Below are 21,870 nucleotides of genomic sequence, written 5' to 3'. Positions count from 1 at the left end.
CCTCGACTAGGCATTATACAAGAATTGCAATATGCTACAAGTAGACCATTGAAGTTTTGATCTGACACCGAGGAGGAGGATGAATCTAGCATGTGTGTGGTATTGCTGAATTGGAGAGACTTTGGAGGAACAGAAGGAGGTGTTGTTGCATTTGGTTTAACTGTTGACCAGTTCAGCATTCTGTATGCAACTATTTTGAAGCCGCCTTTCTCCCCTAAATTAATCATTGTAGGTAAGGAAGTGCTGGTTCTGGGAATACGGTGCAAGCCTGAGCATTATAACACTGGGAAGGATTATATATCCCCTCCTCACCTATATTGGCAGCTCCAACCATAAATCATGTAGCACTATAGAGGCAGAGAAGCTATATGTGCAGCTCCAACCTGAACAGTGTGGAAGAAAGTGTTCTCTGCTTCCTCTTGTTACTGGTTGGGGGAATTCTGTGCGTGTGTGTTCCTGCTTTTTGTTGAAAGGGGTGAGGGTGCAATTGGCCTTTCTGGGATTAGCTCTTCCTCTGTTTTTATGAAAGGTGTTTGCACTGGCTTTCAGAAACTTCCCTCCTTCCTTAATTTATAGCTGATGGAACCTTTACATTTGCCATCAAGCATGACCTTGACTCCCTCTTATGGAAAGCTGCTTAAAGTGAGATTTCCAAATTCTTCCTAGCATTCTCGCTGAAATTCTTTCCTGGGTTCTTGGTCTACAGTTTAACTTCACCTCGTGGCAGGATTGTGCCCCACAGATGATGCCCCAAATTATGCTTATGAAGTCTAGTGCTTAAGTCTGAATCTTTTATCTTTCAAGAGAAGAAGATTGTATTTCTGCTTTTTAAATTTTCTGTAGGCAGTGAGAGCAGACTGACCTTTTTTCTTGCTGCAAAATTGTCTTAGCAGCACTGAGATAGTCATGTGACACTTGTATTCATGCTTAATTCTCAGGGGTAAAGTCTGAAATCTTTGTGGCGTGCAACAAACAAAGCTCTAAAATGGATATTATCACTATCATTTTTTAGTCTTGCAATTATTTATTATGGGAATGGTTGGCCACCCGTGGTTTCTCCTTTCTGTTTCTCAGGCATATTGCTTCAATTACACAGACACTATCTCTCCTGTCTGGGATTATTTTGGTGTTATATCTTCCAGTGTTGGTAGGACAGAGAGAGAGAGCGCAAACATGGTGCAAACCCTGTTTCATGGGGTTAGAGGAAAGGCCACATTTCCTCTTTTCAATTTGTAACTATTTTGAGGAAACTTGAGGGTAAACAGGTATCTTTAACTCAGGCACCCCCAAACTCGGCCCTCCAGATGTTTTGGGACTACAATTCCCATCATCCCTGACCACTGGTCCTGTTAGCTAGAGATGATGGGAGTTGTAGTTCCAAAACATCTGGAGGGCCGAGTTTGGGGATGCCTGCTTTAACTCTTTAATAAAAAAAAGAGAGGAAGGTTATTATGGGAGTTCCCTAAATGGTCTGTATTGGCAATGTTGCAATTTAATTTGTTTGCCATCTTGACTGTGGATCAGTGAAGTACTCAGGCTTGTAGATGACACCAGATTATTTCAATAGACGAGCTGTTGTTTGGTGATAAAGCATATGGTAGTGCATGTGGAATGTGTTGTATGTAATATCATGTAATTCCATTTAAAAGTACCTCTGGTAGCAGGGCTGTGAAATACCTTGGAATGACAGCAGCTCTTTAGAGTAGGGATACCCAGTTGGTTTGTTTTTTATTACAACTTCCATCAGCTTCAGCTAGCATGGCCAATTGTCAGGTTGTAGTCCACAACATTTAGAGCAGGTGTGTGGAATATTTGGCTCGCCAGATGTTGCTGAACTTCAGCCTCCATGGACAATGGCCAGACTTAATCCTCGAGCTTGGGGGAACTTTAGAAACAGTATGGGATATAGATAGCTGAAGAGGGAAGAGAAATTGGAAGAAATCACACCCCCCCTTCTAGAATGGAGGAGCAACATAGGATCCATGCCAATGTAGTAGCCTCTTACTTAAGCCCTCTGCTGAAAGCTTATGAATGGTTCATTTCGCTTTATTTCTGGAAATATGTGCCCTCAATAATTTCACATGAATCTAATCTAGCCAATAAAGTCTGTTCCAGGAAGGCTAATATAAGACTAGCTTTCTTTATAATGGGCACACTACAGTCATATTGAATGTGTTTGGTACTCCTTTCATGATAAGATAAATGTTGCTTTTTTTGCTCTTTGTTCTGCTTCTAGTGACCAGATGTGCAGGTGAATATTTTCATTGATTGCTACAATTTATTTGGCTCTTGAGAAGAGAACACTTTCCCACCTTTCCCAATGGCTTTTCCATGTGGATGGCAGTTTCAAATCTCATCTTAATAGAACATTTAAAAAGTGAGAAGGGTACTTGTAAAACTTTCCTAAGCTATAATTAGGAAGCTGGAAGTTTTCTCTGTGCAGTAAACAGTAGTTTAGCAATAAATTGAGGCATTATTCAAACAGAACAGAGTACAGTTGACAGTTATGTCTGCATGTTAGCCCATTTTTCACTGTTACTTGCTTAACTCACATCTCATAAAGTGGAATAAATGTTTATTTGCTAGTTATAAGTAAAACTGTCTCTCACCCACCCGACCAACCCTAATCTTTCTACAAAGTACTGCTGGTGGTCAAAAAAAGAGATTAAAGACTGTCTTAAGGCTAATTTTTAAAAATGTAGTATAAACACCAACAATTGGGAAACACTTGCCTGCGAGTGCTCCAATTGGAGAACAGCCTTTATCAAAGGTGTCGTGGGCTTTGAAGACACTCAAACTCAGGATGCAAGGGAGAAACGTTCTAAGAGGAAGGCACGCTTGGCAAATCCACGCCGTGATCAACTCCTGCCCGGAAACCAATGTCCCCACTGTGGAAGGATTTGGATCCAGAATTGGCCTCCACAGTCACTTACGGACTCATTGTTAAAACAGTGTCTATGGAAGACAGTCTTAATTGGCTACAAGTGATCGCCAAAGAAGAAGACATTTATAGTATAACAAGTTACATATAAGGCAAACTTATATGCTTGATATTGGAGGGTGGAAATCCTTTTGGTTCTGTACCATCCCTTTAACCCATATCATCTGAATTCAGAACAAGCTGAAACTCATTATTTTGGGGGGTGGAGACAGGGCGATAAGTACGTGAATGAACAATGTTAAAATGTCCTGAAGTAGATGGAAGCTGTGCAGTTTTAAGTGTTCAGTGAAAGGTTGCAAAAATTGACTTCAGTAAAAACAAAAAACACCAAAATTTGAAATATTAAAGTTGTAGTTCACAGGAGATCACCCTATGGCCTTCCAGATGCTGTTTGACTTAAACCCCCGTCAGGTCATGCTAGCAGGGACTGGTGGGACCTAAGAAACCAACAGCATCTTGAGAGCCACAAGTTCTCCACTCTTGTTGCAGAAGAATGCAGTGTGCCTAAAATTAAAATAGGAAAGAAGAATCTGGTTCCAGGCATGATTTCTTGCATTCTGTGGCAGCAGCAACTTCAGACGTGTAGAAGCATTTTCATATGGTTCAGAGAGATAATTTTTACTTGAATTTTGAGGTTCTCTCACAACACACACACACACACACATGCATACACTCATTTGTTTTTCTGTGATGTGATCTCACATAGCGGAATGTTGTGTGTGAATGACGCAACCATGTGGTAGGGACAGATTGAGTGGCATTTTCCCATGTAGTCAGCATGATATCGCAATACAGAAAAGCAGCTCCCACACAGCTAGGTGTGAAGGACACCTGGGACTTGCTAGCTTGTCAGCAAATAGTCTGTTTTGATGACACTGTGCCAGTGAAGCCACAAGTTCAGCCACTACTTTCGGAAAATCTGAGCAGTGTTAAACCTGTTACCAATAATTGGGGTTTGTTTTGGGTTTTCCATTCATTCATTCTTACTCACTCCCAGTTCTTTCTTCTTCTGTTGCTGCATATTATCCTAGAAGAGCCGCTCAACTTCATGTCTAGGATATTCTGGCATATTCAATGAAGAAGGCGGCTTTTTATAGTTTACAGAGTAGGGATGGAAGGTTATATCACTTCTGGTTCTCTCAGTGTCTAATTTTCCAGTCTTCAGTCCACTTCTCTACAATGAGCAACAATTTGCTTTTTTACATATAAAAAAATCATCATGGAAATTATTCATCAGTTTTGTGCAAATTTCTCCGAATAAACACATTTTGAAATGCAGGCTTGATTGGTATACATATTTTTGCAAGCAGTTTTCCTTGGTTCAATTGATTTTTCTATGTTTTTTTCATTAATATTTTCTTTTTGATGCACACTTTGCTTTGCTTTGAAGACACTCAAACTCATTATGCATTTTTGTAAACACTGGTTGGGGAATTGCATTGCAAAATTTGGATGAGTGCAAATTTTGAAGGCTATCTGTGCTTCATTTCATATATGGAGAGGTAGGAGTCTGGATGCGTAGACTGCACTGATCACGGGGTCATTTTCTCTTGAATCCAAGGCAGTTAACTCATTGGAACTCACATTTTTTCCAAGCATTACAAGATGGAAGGGGGTGGGATTAGGGAGATTTTACGAAGACAACAGAAACCTTCTCTATGCTCAAGTAGTAGCAAGAAGAAAGCATTGAGTGGAAGATAATGGACTTTTATAGCTGACCAGAGCACATCTCTATCGCTTGCTTACAGGACATAGAACCAACTCCTAAGAAAAGCTTAGGAGAGGAGCATGGTGGATTCAAGAATACAATCATGTCTGCCACAAGCCCAGAATGTAGAAGGAATATTTTTTAATTTTTGGTAATGGTAATACTTAAGTTTCTAATGCAATCAAATCAGCAGGGTATAAAGCCCAGTAGCTTACCAACTCTTTATAGAGCCAAATAAGAGTAAGATTCTGATATTTGGGCTACTGGGCCTAGGGCTTGCCGATCAGAAGGTTGGTGGTTTGAATCCCCACAATGGGTTGAGCTCCACGATGAGTTCCTGTTGCTCGGTCCCAGCTCCTGCCAACCTAGCAGTTCGAAAGCACGTCAAAGTGCAAGTAGATAAATAGGTACCGCTCCAGCGGGAAGGTAAATGGCGTTTCTGTGCATTGCTCTGGTTTCGCCAGAAGCGGCTTAGTCACGCTGGCCACATGACCCAGAAAAACTGTCCGCGGACAAAGGTCGGCCCTTGGCCAGTAAAGCGAGATGAGTGCCACAACCCCAGAGTTGTCTGCAACTGGACTTAACTGTCAGAGGTCCTTTACCTTTACAACAAGTTTATAAACCATAGTTAGGATTTGATTTAATATACATGTCTAGGTTAGCAGTCTGAGCGTGATAGAGTGACTGGAGTATTTCCTGTACATAGTGCAAAATCACACATATAACCAATAAGACAATTGTAGCCAGCATGGGTAGTCTCAGTCAGCGTGACCAATGATCAGGGACACTGGGAGTTGAAGTCTAACATTGGAATACACTGTAGTGGTTACTCCTGATATAAAAGCACTTCATGTGTTTTAAAATGCAACCCTAAATACCTTTTCTGACTTCAGATCCTGAACTGATGACTCCAGCTTGTCATCAATCCTGTTTTTTATTCCTTCTAGACTCTTTATCATATAACAGTAGTCACAGGTTTGTTTTTTTTCTTGTGAAAGGCTAGTTCTAAGGGTGCTGGATTTAAGGTCTGAATTTGTGGGTCATAAAGGCATATGACTTTCAACCAATGGGGACAGTACCTGCAAATAAGTGCTATAGAGAACTGACATGCTTCTTCTGCTCAGTCCTTAACTTTTCTTCCCCCTCTCTCTTTAGATTGTTTTGGGTTAGGAATCATGAACAGGCGTCTTCCTCTCCTCTTTGCTGCCTTGATTTCTGCGTGCCTTTGCTTCCCACCGAGTCCTCTGTCTCTTGAGGAACTGGGCTCAGACATTGGGATCCAAGTTTTCAATCAGCTGGTCAAAAGCAGGCCGAAGGAGAATGTTGTGGTTTCCCCGCATGGAATTGCATCAGTACTTGGAATGCTTCAACTTGGAGCCGATGGCAAGACAAAGAAACAGCTAACAACCGTGATGAGATACAGCGTAAATGGTCAGTTGTTTTGATCTGTTGTTGTGGGCTTTGGGGTCTTTGTGTTCTTATGGGAAATTGCGGTATAGGTGAGGATTATTTTAGTTACTGATACAAAGTGGGACTGATAGCAAGAACAGTAGATACTGTGTTTGAGAACACTAGCCAGTTATCTTGGTCTAGTGTGTATTAAATAAGTGACAGTGAAGCAGTATCTCTAATACCCGGAGGCATCTTTGGGCACAGTGTGAAGCATTGATGCTAAACACAGTAAGTTCAACAAGGACTGTCCTCGTGGTTCCAAAGAAAACAGAGTTGAGTATCATTGACAGGCTTGTAGGGGAAGAATAAAATGCCCCTTTATGTGGGACTGACAGCTTTTCATTCCTGCCTCCAGATGTTGACTAAAATATCCATGCATTTAGTGATAAATTAAATCCACAATACTATTGTGGTATCAAACTTTCCAAAGTTCTGCTTTTCTGCTCAGGATCTTGCTTTTGTCAGGCTGCATTCCTGACACTGGCAGGCATCAGGGTTGCATTCCTAGCCAGTAACCCTCCCTTGACAGGAGCTCACTAGACCTTGTTGGCTCCCTGGGTGTTTTGCAAGTGCCAGTATGATTTACAAGCACATTTCAGAATGGTATTACCACCGTAAACATAATTCACTCTATCAATACCTTCCTCCCCAAAAATATTAATAATTATAATGGAACATTTCCCTATGCCTACTGAAACAAGAGTACTGTAATGTACTAGCAAGTACACTATTGCACCATGACTTATTTTTTTCTTTCGGGAAATGGAAATCACATATTGCTGAGTCCTTCTCCAAACCCTGGAGACAAGAACTCTTTTGTGGAGTAATCTTGAATACCAAGAATTTTATACCTAATAGATCTATTTAAATCATCTGCAAGCATTTTAGTCCGCTGATATTTTTTTCCTGATTATATTCAGACCATTCTGGTGACAGAACTCCCTACACAAAAGTTTAAGTACTTTTCCCCAGCCACTTTGCATTGGAACGCCAAACAGCATGACACCTTCATGGTAGGCAAAGCAATTCCTCTCATGGAACGATAGGCCCTAGAGTATGTCTTTAGTAAATATGGTTTAGCAAACAGGAAAGCTAGCAGCAAGTCACAGCCTACTTCTATCATTTCCCCATAGTGAACTGCTTAAATAAATTGGTGGCAGTGCCCAGAATTTGCTCTGAGGGTGCACAATGGGTAAAACGGCAATATTGCAATCCAAGTGTAGCTCTGTGATTATATTCATGCCCACCAACAGTGGGTACCTTTCTCAAGGCTGCTTTATCTCTCTTGCAGTTCATCTGTTAAGTGCATTTGATCGATCTGTTGCCTTGGTACATTGCTTGAACTTCGAAAATGGGGCTGTGTGTTGGGCATGTTCCATAATGCCTAAGGTTTGCTTGGCTCTGGAATCCAAACGCATTTGGAAATAGATTCCACTGGAATAATTGGAACTTGCTTCTGAGTGAACATGCCCTGGATCACAGGTTTAAGTGGCTTCTAAACCTGTTTGTGTGCTTACCAGTGCTTATTTTGAAGAGGATATTTTAAGCATTTATTATTTTTTTACTGTTGCTTGTTTTTCAATCAGGAGTTGGCAAAGTACTGAAGAAGATAAACAAAGCCATAGTCTCAAAGAAGAATAAAGATCTTGTGTCAATTGCAAATGCTGTCTTTGCAAAAAGTGGCTTGAAGCTGGAAGTGCCTTTTGTTTCAAGAAACAATGAAGTCTTTCAGTGCAATGTTAAGAGTGTGAACTTCGAGGACCAGAACACTGCATCTGATACTATCAACCAGTGGGTCAGAAATGAGACCAAGGGTATGTGATACCAACTGTTAACTTTTCTCTCCACCCCCCCCCCCCTTGTTATACCATCTGTCTTGTTTCTGCTCTGGTTGTTAGATTTATCTCTCTTCCCACTCTTATTCACTACTGCTAACATATAGACCGTAAGCTACTTGGAGAAGGAACTGCTCTGCTTTGATTTGGTTATAATGCAAAGCACACTGATGGAATAGAATAGTAATAAGAGTCTTGGATTGGGCAATATCCCTTTGCGTCCCTGGTCCCCCGCACCCCTGACTTAGAGAACAAAGCAGGTAGAACACAGTGTTTGGGGCCAAATAAGGCCACAACTTTCTTGATTACACATGTTAAGAGGTTTGGCATAGACACTGGGTGTAACCATAGAACATCCATCCTGCCAGCTGGAAGTATTATGGTAGGGGTCTATCCAGAGGCAGGGAGGACCTATGACTTAAATCAAATAGGTTTGCCCCCATAGGGTTGCCACCTTGAGGAGTGCTGTGGCCCTAGATCCCACTTGGTGCCTGGAAAAAGCATTTCCGGTTCCAGTATTATTTTAATGGGATGCCCCTTTCTCTAGGAGAGGCAGGCAGAGGCTTACAACCTCCCCTCCAACAAGCCAACCCAATGCCCAAACTATCACCTGTGTCTTGGATTTGGCAGTATCCCTTTCTGGAGCCTCTAGTCCCTGCTGCAACTGGTCTCTTCCTCTTCAGCTTAACATTTCTTTCCAAATTCTTCGAAAAACTGAGCTTTAAACATCTGAAGCATTTGGATTGATTTTTTACCCCCTGCCTGCGAGTACAGGCTGTTCTTTTAAACACATAAAGTGTAAATCAAACTACAAAATGGCGATTAATATCAAATCTTTTCCACTAAACTTGTAACATTCTCTTGACTACATTATCTTCTGTAGTGGCGATTTCCTTGATACCCGGTTATCTCACTGTTTTGCCAAGAACACAATCTCCTCAAAAAATTCTCTTCTGTCCCTGTATTGATGTAAAGTTCCTTTCCTTCCTTGTGCTTTTCTTTATATCCACTCCTTTGATTGTTCTTTGTTCTTTTTACGATGAGATCTGAAAGAAAAAGCACCAATGGCAAATAAGAATGGGTAGTATTTGGGCCAGGGAGAAAGCTGAACGTTATTGAGCCCATTGATTTCTTGTTTGTAAACTCATAGTGTTTAGTAAATTGCTTACTGATTTATATTACTTAAAAACAACAACCCCAAAACACTAACAAAAAAGCCCATGGACTGATTTGCCCCTGGAATTTAGAGGAAGATTTCTGCATAAATGCCAGAAATCTTGAATTTTGGTGGGTTTGGTGCCTGGGAGCTTCAAGATGCCTCAAGATGCATACTGATCATGAGACTGGCACACATGTGTACAGAAGGACAGCAAGGTCTTTGAACAAGGGGGTAGGGTGTCCCTTAGAACACCTTTCCCCAACTTGGTGCCCTCCAGATGTTTTGGATCATAACTCCCAACCACATAGGAGAGGGCACCAGCTTGGGGAAGGCTACTTTAGTACAAGAGGGATTTCAATGGGTTTGATCCAGGCAAACCTCCAAGTGTATTGAGAAAAATTGAAGAAGGTTTGGCAGCAACCCAGGGCTAGTTCCAGGGGTTGGGAGCTCTAGACCCTCTATCAATCTTTCTTGTGCTTTACTAAATCACAGCTGAACTCCAGCACGGGTCTTCTGTGCATTCTCTTGGTCTGGATCTCCTTGTAGCTTTTATTTAATGTAACTTGGTATTGAATTGGTTCCCCCCCCCGTCTCCCTTTCAGCTTTTATGATTAATAAGCTTCTTTTTCTGCTCATAAAGTATAGGGTTTTCTTTTGTGTTTTTCAGGTATGATAGACGGCATCGTATCTCCGGATTCTCTTGATAGTGAGCTGACCAGATTGGTGCTGGTAAATGCAGTGTACTTTAAGGGACTATGGAAATCACGTTTCCAGCCAGAAAACACAAAAAAGCGAACATTTAACGGAGCTGATGGAAAGACTTACCAAGTGCCTATGCTGGCTCAGTTGTCAGTGTTCCGTTGTGGTATGTTCAATATTTTTTTCTCTTTGGTGGACTGTTTTTTTTGTCTTGCCTGCTTTCCCCCAGTTTTGGAGGAAGGCAAGGTAAAAAAAACTGGAGAAACTCAACATGTATAAAACCATCAAAGAGTACATGCTAAATTTTGTGGTGATGTTGGAAGGTACAAGGCATGAAAACAGCAATGGTTTTGCTGGTATGGCTCTGCACGACAGATAGGGAACCTGTGTCCCTCCAGATGTTGTTGAACTACAGGTTCCATCATCCCTGGCTTTGGGCAGTTCTTCCTGGGGTTGATGGGAACTGGAGTGTGTGGATGTGTCATTGTTTCTTTGGTGTGTGCACCCACTAGTATTGATGCTATCTACGGCCCCCTTTTTATCCTAAGCTTGGCTATGTAGTTGCCATTTCTTGGCCAGTAACACTTTGATTAGCTCAGATTCTTGCTGATTTCTTTGAAAAATATTTCATGATGATTTCAGTTGCCTTGGAGGAAGCAGCTAATGTAAGTCTCTGCCTGCTGAGAAAGAAGTGATTCAGCATGAGCATTTTAAATCTTGTAACATTTCCAAACTCAGTTCCAGTGTAACATAGAGAGTGTTTGAACAAAAGGAAATGTTTTCGAAGAATGCAGTACCAGTGGCCTTGCAGATGATGGTGGATTCCAGCTCCCGTTAGCCCCAACTATCATGGTCAGTAGTCTGGGAAGATGGGGGTTGTAAGTCAACAACAACTGGGAGGCCACAGTTTTCCCAATCCTGTGCTACTTTATCCCTTTCAGAATTCCCTCTTCCAATGAGATGTGGTCAGGTGTCCTTTCATTCTTGGCAGAAATCCAGCACTAACAGCTACGATCTTCTGTTGAAACATTTTGTGTTGATAGATAGCATATGGTCTTCCTAATAAGCATTAGTACTCTCATCCCCTTAAAGAAACCCAAGCTGGATTAACAGGTTTTAGCTCCATAATTCATAATTAAACGTTCATACCTCAACACATGCATCAAAGTGAGACTCTGAATAAAAATGGAGGGGGTGGGAAGTGAGAACAGCTTTTAAAAATTGCACCAGTTAATTGGGGGCCAAGCACACAGAGTGCAATATTGTGCATGTTTGCTTGGAAGCAACTCCTACTGGGTTCAATGGGCTGACTCCCTAGTAAGTGAATTAGGATTCCAGCCCACTTTGGAAAGTCTTCATTAGCTTGTTCATTTTGATTAATTAAACTTGGCAACTCTAATACAAATGCTAGCTTACAAAGATTCTGTATTTCACAACAGACTATTGCTATTTGCAATACTGCAAATCTATAACGGGATGTTTGATAATTCAAGATTTCTGAAAGAGGCAACTTATTGCTAATAAAACTATTATTGTAATCTTTTGAAGTTGTCAGTTGAACCTTACTTTATTGCTAGCAGGATGCTTATTTAAATGTTGAATGTAAAGAACAATGAGAAAAAGGGATAGCAGGAGTCCTTAAACATTAAAAAGCTTTTGATATTTCTGTTGAAGGTACCCCATTCTCCTTAGCATATGTAGCATTTGAGAATAGAAGCTTTTTACTGAAACTCTGTAATACCAACTGGAAAACATTGTGCACGCAATAAAAAATTGCTGTAGTTTTCCAACATTGTATTTTTGTTGTTTAGCTAAGCCACCTGATTTCTCATATCGCTGTCCTGCAAGAGAGTCAAGAGTCTCTTTGATGATAGTTTTAAAAACTTCATATTTACACATTATCATTTGGCCAGTTGCAACCTTCTTGCAGTTTTAACATTAATTCTTATCCAAAGAGAGCAGTTCCATTTTTTGGACCGTTTTCTTGTCCAGTGTACCGGTAATATTTGGGGGTACAAGGTGGCAAAAGGAAGGCCATCTGTTCTGTGTTTGGTCTGCCCTAGCCTCACTTGGCATGGAAATTCAGCTTGTATATAAAGAATCTGCTGAAGACAGATTGCTAGATTTTGGTACCTTTAGGTAGCAAACTTCCTCCTTCCAAAGAATGCCATGTTCATTATTGTTAAGCTGTCACTGAGATAGCTTGTGTCAGCTATACTAATAGTGAATTCAGGTGCTGTTACTTTTATTAAGTAGAAATGATAATAACATTTATATATCACTTGATGGTTGTAAAACCTCTAAGTTGCTTGCAGCAATATTAAAATTATCAATAAAACAGATCACAATATTTAAAGATGATTAACGTTAACTTTAAAAAGGTTAAAACACACCCATATCTGTGGGTCTGGGCAGGCTTGCCTGAACAAAAATGCTTTAAGTTGTTGTGGCAGCTTTACAGTGAAAACAGGGCTGCTGAAACAGTAGGTATCAGCATCTTCAGGGAAGCTCCAAGGCTTGCAGAAGTACAAAGCAAAAGAAAAGGGGGGACACTCTCCTCTCAAAAAGGCTCAAAGACAGACATACTTAGAGCTGCAAAATGCTTGAGTAGTTGGGGCAAGCAATGTGTTTGCTGTATTTCCTGACAGTTTTCTTGATGTCCTCATAATACCAGATTCATGGCTCGCGTTTAGAAGTTTTGTAGAGACAGTTGGTATGACACTTAGCCGGTTTGGGGATGTCTTTCCCCCAGTTTCGAACATGGCATGAGAAGATAGGGAAAGCCCCCCCTTTTTTTTGTTTCTGTGTGTCTCTTTCCTTTCAGCTTTAATCTATTGCAGAACATTGAGAAACAATTGCTATCAGTAACATGCTTCACATGCAATTATATTCAGGTATTCCACCCTGGTATATGCAGTAGTGAAAAGGGTGGGTTATGCATTTTAAAAAGTTTAGTTGTGGCACCACAATTTCTGTAACATCCTTTAAAGGAGGCTTCACCAGCCCGAGGAAGGAGATGGTTTTAGGGCAATGCTGGTGTAGCAGGGAAAGAGAAATAGTGATTCTTACCTGTGCATTTCATTGGCCTTTTACTTGTGTGTGAGGGTGTTTATATAAACATTAAGAACATAATTTATGGAGCATAATAATAGTCAGAATAATAAAAAAATAATCATAAGAACAGTCCCCTCCCCACACACATTTAACAGGCCATAGATTATTTAATGGCTGAAGGCCTGAGTAAAGAGGAATATTTTCATCCAGCACCTAAAGACATGTAATGATGGTGCCAGGCGAGCCTCTCTGGGGAGAGCATTCCTCAAACGGGGAGTCACCACAGAAAAGGCCTGTTCTTGGGTTGTCACCCTCCAAACCTCTCAGGCAGGGGAGACATACAGAAGGGCCTCAGAAGACAAGTGGAGGGTCCGGGTCAGTTCTTATGGGGAGAGGCGGTCCTTCAGGTACTAAGGTACCAAGCCACGTAAGCACTTTGAATTAGACCTAGAAACTAATTGGCAGCCAGTGCAGTCAGGCCAGGATTGGAATTATATGCCTTGCCTAGACATGGAATAGTTGGTATTCACCAGTGTGCATTAGAATCAAACTTAATCATAAGTTTTGTTTATTCAGGCCTGTATCAGGATCATTTGCTGAAAACATTGGGGGATGTCATAATGACTCCCTGTGTCACCCCACAGAACCCCTGAAATGTCCATGAACCAGCTTGTGCAGGTGTGCTGTCTGAAAATCTGTAGCAGCAGAAAAAATTGCACAGGCAGAGTCTGGAAGTAGCCTGTTGCTACTTGCTTTCCTTCAGCCTAGCCTGAAAGGTATGAACAAACTCCTTGGCATCAGGATGAACATAATAATAATAATACATTTTTATTATATCCCACCCTCCCCAGCCAAAGCTGGACCCAGAGAGGCTAACAACAGTAAAAATAGCAGAGTTTACATAAAATCACACTCAATTGATTGAAATACATTCTAAAATCAGTTCAGAATCAAATTAATGGCAACTATTGGTTGCCATTCTATGAAGATTACAGAAGGAGAGAGGGGGTCATACTGTTCCGTGGTCAAAGGCCTGGTGGAACAGCTCTGTCTTGCAGGCCCTGGGGAAAGAGGTCAAGTCCCGCAGGGCTCTAGTCTCTTGTGACAGAGCATTCCACCAGATCGGGGCCACGGCTAAAAAACCCTTGCTCTGGTTGAGGCCAGCCTAACCTCCCTATGGCCCAGGATGTCCAAGATGTTTTTATTTGAAGACCGTAAGTTCCTCTGTGGGACATACCAGGAGATGGCTTTGGTGTTTCTCCCGTGAGCAAGGGAAGAGACGTTCTGATGGCCAATGGGGCCAAAAGGGAGAAGGAACAAGTGATGCTCCCCCTCCAGCCTGAAATGTTTGTGGGTGTGATAGCTTCATCATGGTCTCTTCACCTGCAGGGTGATTTGGGAGGGGAAGAAGTGACCTGCAGGGCAAGACAGCAGCTGCAGGTGAAATGAAAGGGGCAAGTTGGGATATTCACGAGGAAGTTCTGGGGCAAAAAAGTCCTTTTTTCTGCCTTTCTTTCTCTGCCAGCAACTTCCTTGTAGATCCCTAACTCTCCTCCTGCTTCAGGGAACAGGCTGAGGACAAGCTGATCCAATTTGTTTCAACAGCTACTTATTACTGAGACAGTCTTGCAATACAGACTGAAGGTTTTCTTGTCTTGGATTCCCTCCCCCCCCCCCCATCCCTTTTCTTTTACTTGCTCTGTTTCTTTCAGGCACAACAAGTACTCCTAATGACTTGTGGTACAATATCATTGAATTGCCATACCATGGTGAAAGTATCAGTATGCTGATTGCTCTGCCCACGGAAAGCACAACTCCTTTGTCTGCTATTATTCCTCACATTAGCACGAAAACGATACAGAGCTGGATGACAACTATGGTGCAGAAGAGAGTGCAGGTTATTTTACCCAAGTAGGTTCTGTTCCCCCCACTTTATCTCTCACATATTTATGTCACCCCTATTGAAAAATCTTTTCGCAATTGGACTTAATTTTAGTCTCAGGCTGATGCTTTTCTGTTGCTCCCACCAGGTTCACTGCGGAGGCAGAAACAGACTTAAAGGAACCTTTACAGGAGCTTGGCATTCGAGATATGTTTGATCAGTCAAAGGCAAATTTTGCAAAAATAACAAGTGAGTTACCCTCTCATTCTCTTGTCCATGAGTTTTAGGACTAGGGATTTGTGGAAATAATTTGGTTGGTTTGAATTTTATCCCACTTCTCACTGATATTAAATTATCAAAACACTGTATTGTGATCTCTTAGTGTCATTTTTTTCATGCCAAGTGATTACCTGGTACAATTTTTTTAGCAGGTGGGGGGAAATGGCATATCTTAATAACAGCATACAGAAGCAGATTGACTTCTCCTTATGTTTATGTATTAAAAAAGGGTTGGCTGCTCCCTGGAATGTAGCATGAGGATGTGTATACATAATATTTACGGCACATATGTTCTGTGTTTGACCCTTAACAGGAACGGGAAACATTCATGTATCTCAGATCTTGCAAAAAGCAAAGATTGAAGTGAGTGAAGATGGAACCAAAGCATCTGCAGCAACAAGTAAGCATTTCACTGCTTCCCCATAATCATCATTAATGCATATAGAAATTTTAGGTTTTTTAAAAACAAAAATAAAATCATAATTTCATTAATTTTAAAGTATAGCTGAAATGGCATTGCCAAGCCAGAATAATCATTTAACAGACTTTCAGAAAGCACTTGTGCATTCCCCCCACCCACCAAGCCTAATAGGAACTTAGGAAGGCAGAGCAATGGTCCATCTAGGTCAGTTTTGTCTACACTGACTGGCAGCAGCTCTCCAGCATTCAGAATGTCTTTCCAAGCCCTGGAGAAGTGGGAGATTGAACCTGAGACCTTCTGCACTCAAAGCAGACGCTCTGTCCCTGACGCTCTGCCCCTTCCCCAGTTATGTCACTGCAAGGCAAAATTCTTCACTTGGAGATTTTTTTTTTCTTTTTTTCAGAAGGTAGTGTAGAATTTCTCTAAATAAATATAGCTTAAAGCAGGGGCGTTCATACACTTACCAGAGCAATGTGACTCTCAGTAGCTACTGGACTTCAGCATTTCCAAATTATAGAGTAATTTGTGCAAATCTAATTATAGTTTAGGAATATGGCATTTTAAGTCTCAGACTGATGCCTTTCTGTTGCCCCCACCCTGAACTGCTTAAAAGGTAAATAGATTAAATTATTCAATTTAGGAGGTACTGGTATATTGCTATCTATTTAGAAAAATGTTCACTAGTTCCTACAAAAAGGTCTAAAGGTGATGCAAAAATGAAAAATACAAAGTGTCTTACAAAAGTATTCAAAATACAATAATACTAGGCAGGAACTTTTCAGAACCTGTTTTTAAACCTTGCTTCTGTTTAGGCACACCTGCCCAGATACGTAATTTTAAGAGGTTATTTGATTGGGTAGGTTGTTTTGCAATTGCTGTTTTTATTTATATATATATTTTTTGGGGGGGAATGATGTTAACTTGCTTTTAATGTTTACTTTTAATGGGTATTATTTATATAAGCCACTTAGAGGGAGGTTTTTTTGTTGATTAAGCAGTTTCTAAATCTTGCTAAATAAAATGTAAAAATAAGTTTAGAACCATCGAGTGACTATTTCCCCCCTGTTTCTGTTTGTCCAAGCTGCAATTTTAATAGCCAGGTCATCCCCACCTTGGTTTGTGGTAGACAGGCCATTTGTATTCTTCATACGGCACAATCCTACAGGTAAGTAATATTGACTTTCACGGAATTAAATGCAAACAGCCTTCCTCAGGAGACAGAAGCCCACAGCTAAAAACAGACACCTCTTACATGCTTTCTTGCCTTACGAAATTTGGTCCTCAACCTCCTCCCTCCTTATACTGTGCATAAGAGATTTCTTCTCTTGGAGGCAATGCAGCAGCTTGCAGCTGCGCAGGATTTCAACACTCGAGGGGTTGTTGCCAGGGACTAACAGGCCCCTCTGTTCCACTGGCATATTTATTAGCTCATCTCCATAAATGGTGCATGCTGGAGGTAAAAAGTGCCAACGCTGTGGAGGAAGAGGACTTCTGGCATGAGTCCGCAGACACAGGCAGCTCAGGACATCAAAGGCACATTATGCGATTCCGAAGAGGAGCACTGGCCGGTTGTCAAAACACACATCTCCTCTCTTTGCTCCACTTCGAAACCCTGTTTTTCTTTTAATTGATATTCTAGGCTCAGTATGAGCTAGCTGCTTAGGAAAAACATCTTCTCACCTCCCTCACCCCCAGCTCTGCTCAAAAATGACTCACAAGGGGACTTGAGGGACCAGGACATCTTAACACAAACACACACACTCTATATATGCAACATTTCAGTCATCTCATTGTCTCCTCCACTACCACCCAGCATCAAAGCAGGCTAAGAACAAAATCTGCTGGCATGCACTGAATATTTTAAAGATGCCATACAGAAGCGGCAGGCTGATTTCAGTGGAATCTTGTAGGAAGTGCTGCTCCTGGTAGCTGACATCAGATGCATAAGTGATTTTTTTTTTTTTTTACTAAAGCTGTACCTGGTGGGTTAGATCTTTTGAATAACGGATCACAACTGAAAACCAGCACACTTCGTACATCCACCTTCTCTCAGGCAGGGAGGTGATTTGCAGGCCCTTTCTATTCTCTGGAGGCAGCTACGCTTAGGAATACCTAGCAAGCATTCAGTTATTAATTCAGGACAAGCCCTCTGTATATAACTTCATAAGAAGGGGCTTTTTAAAACAGGGAGTTGGGAATGAAATACTCTGGGATTGAGGTTCTGGATGTTTGTTTGTTTTCCTTGTTAAAATTCAGTGGCCCAATTCAGGCAATAAGAGACCTCAGGGAATACTGTCTTGCTTCTGATTTTTGTAGGTTGCTCTGGAAGTCTTGATGGCGCTTTAAATAAATAAAACCTTGCATTTTCTAGCACTAGCCTTGGGGGCAGGGGAGAGTACCACACATGAGTGGGTGTAGGGATGAGCCCGGTCCCTGTCACCCTCTATGAGTTCGAGGGCAGCTGTTTAAAGCAGGGAGCCTGTTTCATCTTCTGGAAGCTCCCTTCGTGATGCAAAACCCCAATTTCTCACAAGCAGAGAAGTCTTCCTGCTGCAGACACTGCGTTTCAAAAAGTCAGGTTTATTTGTTTTAAGTACTTTTTTATTCTACTCTTTAGCCAAAAAGGGTCCCAGGGCGTCTTAACAAAAATCAGCCACAATTCAGTCTCTGCACTGCATACTTTGATTCTACAGACACGGAACACAAGGCAAAAGTAATTGCAAGGAAGAAAGAGAAAAGCAATCTCAGAGACCAGGTCTTAAAAGTTATAGTTCTTATAAGAAACAGCTAGGGTAGAAATAATTTAGGTAGCCTGTTGTAATGGCTGACACTAGGTGACAGTTGAAGGAAGGGCCAAATGCAGCTGTTATTAAGTAGGCCTGCCTGCCTTAGTTTGTTTTATTTTATACATTTATAGGCATAGCTGTCAACGTTTTCCCTTTTTTAAGGGGAATTCCCTTATTCCGAATAGGATTCCTCACAAGAAAAGGGAAAAGTTGACAGCTATGTTTATATGCCATGAGAATCTTAACTAGGTGGTGTGTATAATAAACTGAGTTAAAACAATAAAAAGCCAGATAAACTGCTATGCTTTATCACATATTTATCAGCAGAATTGTATAAAGCCACTTATTAACGAGCATCTTACAATATACATTTAAATTAATTCAATAATTTTTTGTTAGTTCTCAATATGAAAAGATTAAGTTTGACTGGTGGCCGAAGTTTGGAAAACAAAGCGGTTCACAACATAAAACTATAAAATGAGAACACAAAATACATAATAAAGCAAACAAACCAATAACCCCCCTCCCACATTTAAAAAGGCCATGGAATTTTTAGAGAATTGTTTTCCCCTGCGGCCTAAAGATATGTAATGAAGGCACCAGGCAAACCTCCCTGGGTAGAGCATTCCTCAAGCAGGGAGCCACTGCAGAAAAAGCATGTTCTAATGTTGCCAACCCTCTGAACATCTTTGTAGAAAAGGCACATGAAGAAGGGCCTAATCCCCAGTCTGTCCCGACAGTGGCAGACCTCAGGCTCTCAAATTTCAGCGGTGCCCTGTGCATCGCTAAAATTCAGTGTGTCCCCTGGTCTCTAGCACTTTGTTCTACAGCAGTGTTGTAAGGTGCCCCCTGCAGCATGGTGCCCAATGCCTTTGCAAAACCACCTCTTGCCCAAGGCCAAAAAGACACCCACTCAGGTCTCTGTGATACAGACCAGATCTGCCGCCTCGTCCAGATCATGGATTTGGGAGGTCTTACTCAGTGCCAACCTGGCATTGAGCAACACCAGCCGCAGACCCTAGGGCTGCACACACTAGAAGGATCTTTATGTGCATTTGAGCTTTTCTCGCTGTTCTTCCCCCGCCCCCCCGGGCAGCAGATGCAAACTGATGAACAGAGCCACTCTCTGATAACCCACATAGACAAGTATATAAAGTGGCTTTTGTGAACTGGCTAGCTGGGAGCTCAAGTCCAGAGTGCACGCCTTGCTTTCTTCCTCTCTGTTCTTGGGAATCATTGACAGTGTCTGCTGAAGTAAAATTGCACTGTACTCCAAAATGTTGAACATTATTTTTAACTCCCATTGATTTTCTGATACTTGAGTGAAATTAGGGGGTTTAAAGCTCTTCAGTTTTACCAGATCCTGTTCCTTAGTGTAAATTACTAAATTGAAAGGGAGTCCTTGTCGGGTTTTAGAAATAGGCAGCAAAGTATCTTTACACAATAAAAACAGAATAGTGGTTTCTACTAGGATAACTTGGCTCTTTAAAACACAAGTTTTATCTTTTTCGAAACTCTGTATCACATGTATGAATGTCTACTGATTTTTAAAGAATTCTTACATATTGTCTGGCGTTTAACAGTACCAATTAATTAAAGTATTAAAATTACATTTTCATATACCAACTCTCGCCTCTGAGAAGTTGAATCCATGGACTTGTGAGAATCACCGTTTAAAAGCAGAAGTACTGTTTCCTTTTAGAAGGAAGTGCAATATTTGATGATATTCCCTATTAAAACTATGCATCAGAATCAAAATGACCTTAAAATTGAGCCTTTATCTTTAGGATCACAGACTAAAATTGGGTTCCACTTAATAGTCATTAATACATTCAAGCTTGCTGCTTAATTGAAAGCATTCTTGCCTAGATTGTATTGAATGCTGAACCTTCTGGAGGATTTTGTTTTGTTACAAAACAGGTTGTGAATCAATCCAATATCTGCAATAACCTTTTCTTGTTCCACAGGTGCAGTTTTGTTCATGGGACAAGTCAACAAACCTTGAATGTGGGAGATTTTCCTTCTGAAGCAAATTTTAAAATGAATGCCCTTCTTCCGTTGAATATTTTTGTACATTATTATTTGGCTATGAACTAGCATTTAAGTGTGGTTGGTCCAACTAGGTTTTGAAAAGGAGTTTTAAGTAGCTGGGGGAGTGTTGTGGAAAAACAGAATGCCTTTTCAAAACAAGATTCTTAAAACTACTGATTAGTTCCCTGTGCTAATAACTTTTGAAATTGGGGGGGGGGGGGTCTTGAGTATTTTGTATTGTGATTTTAAGTCTTAACCAGAGTTGGAACTAAAGGAGCAACTTTGATTTCTGTTTGGTTTGTACATAAATGCCCTCCTGCTACTATTGCCATCCACCGAGTGGTTTGATGAGGCATTGTTGTAAGAATTTCAAAGCTTTAGCCATTTTTATTTTCTATTGTGCATGCACTGCTGAGACTTAAAACAACTAATGTCCCAGTTAACGCCTTTGCATTGGTGTAATGTTAAACTTGTCATTGCTAGTATACACTTTCTATGGATTTAAATTTTATATTTTTTTGTACAAAGGAAAAAAAAATAAAGTCATTATGAACAGATGAAAGCAGTGTAGTATGAGAGTGATGTTGGCAGAGATGATTCGTGAGTTGGATGTAAAAGGTCGGCTGCCAAGTGGAAGGAAACACAAGTTTGAATTCTCTGGACTGATGGGATTTTGCTGTGCTCTGGTATGCGGTAAACAGCTCCAGCAAAGACCTCCGTTTACTCAATATTCTGAAATGTTCCAGACTGTAATATGTATGCAGGTATCCTAAAATATCATTCCTGGAGGTAATGCAGGGACAAGATAATTGTACGTTAAGAGAAATTCATTAAAAAGTGTCTACGACTGGTGTAGCACCATAATTAAATAAAGAAGAAATTGTTAACTGGACACAGCCACCTCCTTTGGGTAAACCTTTTTCCATGTGTGTTTTGGTTGTGTGTACAAATAAGAACGAGATGAGCTATGCCATCCCTTGAGTCTGTTGGGTTTTGAATACTCTGCAGAGAAGTCCGCATATTTTCCCACCAGCTTGATGAATTTTAGCTGCCCCAACTGAGACCAGGCATTTTCTCTTTGCCTCTCACTGATGTTTATTCTCATGAAGGTTAATCTCTGTTCAGTTAAATGGAAGTTGTTTCTGATATCAGTTACTGTGGTGAGAATGTATCTGAGAAGGCCAGTGGTTTTTATCTTGTATGTAAAGGGGAAAGAGAAACTCTACGTATATTCTCCATACGGTCAGAAATAAATGTTCCTTCTTGTTTTGGAAAAAAATAACCTGTGCTATATTTGACGCATGTTGACTTTCAACACAGGTTGAAAACTTTCTACTACATGTTACCATTTTCATCCTTGTTTTGGAATTATCCCAGTTACCACTTTTGCTGTTGTTATTCATTTATACTTCTTAGGACTGCTTCCCACTTTCCCCAAAACATTGGGCCAGTAGGTATACAGCTTTAGTTAGCAAATTTGCCATGTGGTAAAGAGAACTTGTAAGTTATACCCCTCTCTCAGCTGCACATTTGGGATATTAACCTAGTGGTGGATGTTTGCGGAAGGACCCTGAGTGAGAAGCAGGGAAGGGAAGACCTCCCGGGGTGAGAGACCAGGAAAAG

At 41.0% G+C, this 21,870-nt stretch overlaps 1 protein-coding gene across 1 annotated transcript in view; it reads left to right on the top strand.

Moving 5' to 3' along the window:
- SERPINE2 (serpin family E member 2) overlaps positions 1–21,526 on the top strand; it is a 28,628-nt gene extending 7,102 nt beyond the window's left edge. Inside the window, exons 2-9 of the mRNA XM_083742139.1 lie at positions 5,805–6,080; positions 7,688–7,915; positions 9,763–9,960; positions 14,561–14,759; positions 14,879–14,979; positions 15,323–15,409; positions 16,512–16,595; positions 20,184–21,526. Of these exons, the coding sequence (XP_083598265.1) occupies positions 5,825–6,080; positions 7,688–7,915; positions 9,763–9,960; positions 14,561–14,759; positions 14,879–14,979; positions 15,323–15,409; positions 16,512–16,595; positions 20,184–20,221 (1,191 nt within the window). The 5' untranslated portion in view covers positions 5,805–5,824 and the 3' untranslated portion in view covers positions 20,222–21,526. The remainder of the gene's footprint in view (positions 1–5,804; positions 6,081–7,687; positions 7,916–9,762; positions 9,961–14,560; positions 14,760–14,878; positions 14,980–15,322; positions 15,410–16,511; positions 16,596–20,183) is intronic.
- The last annotated feature ends 344 nt before the right edge of the window (positions 21,527–21,870 follow it).

The sequence above is a fragment of the Podarcis gaigeae genome, assembly GCF_964106915.1.
Source record: "Podarcis gaigeae genome assembly, chromosome: 5".
Taxonomy (NCBI): domain Eukaryota; kingdom Metazoa; phylum Chordata; class Lepidosauria; order Squamata; family Lacertidae; genus Podarcis; species Podarcis gaigeae.
The sequence above is the reverse complement of the archived record's forward strand: the minus strand, read 5'-3'. Positions and strand labels throughout refer to the sequence as shown.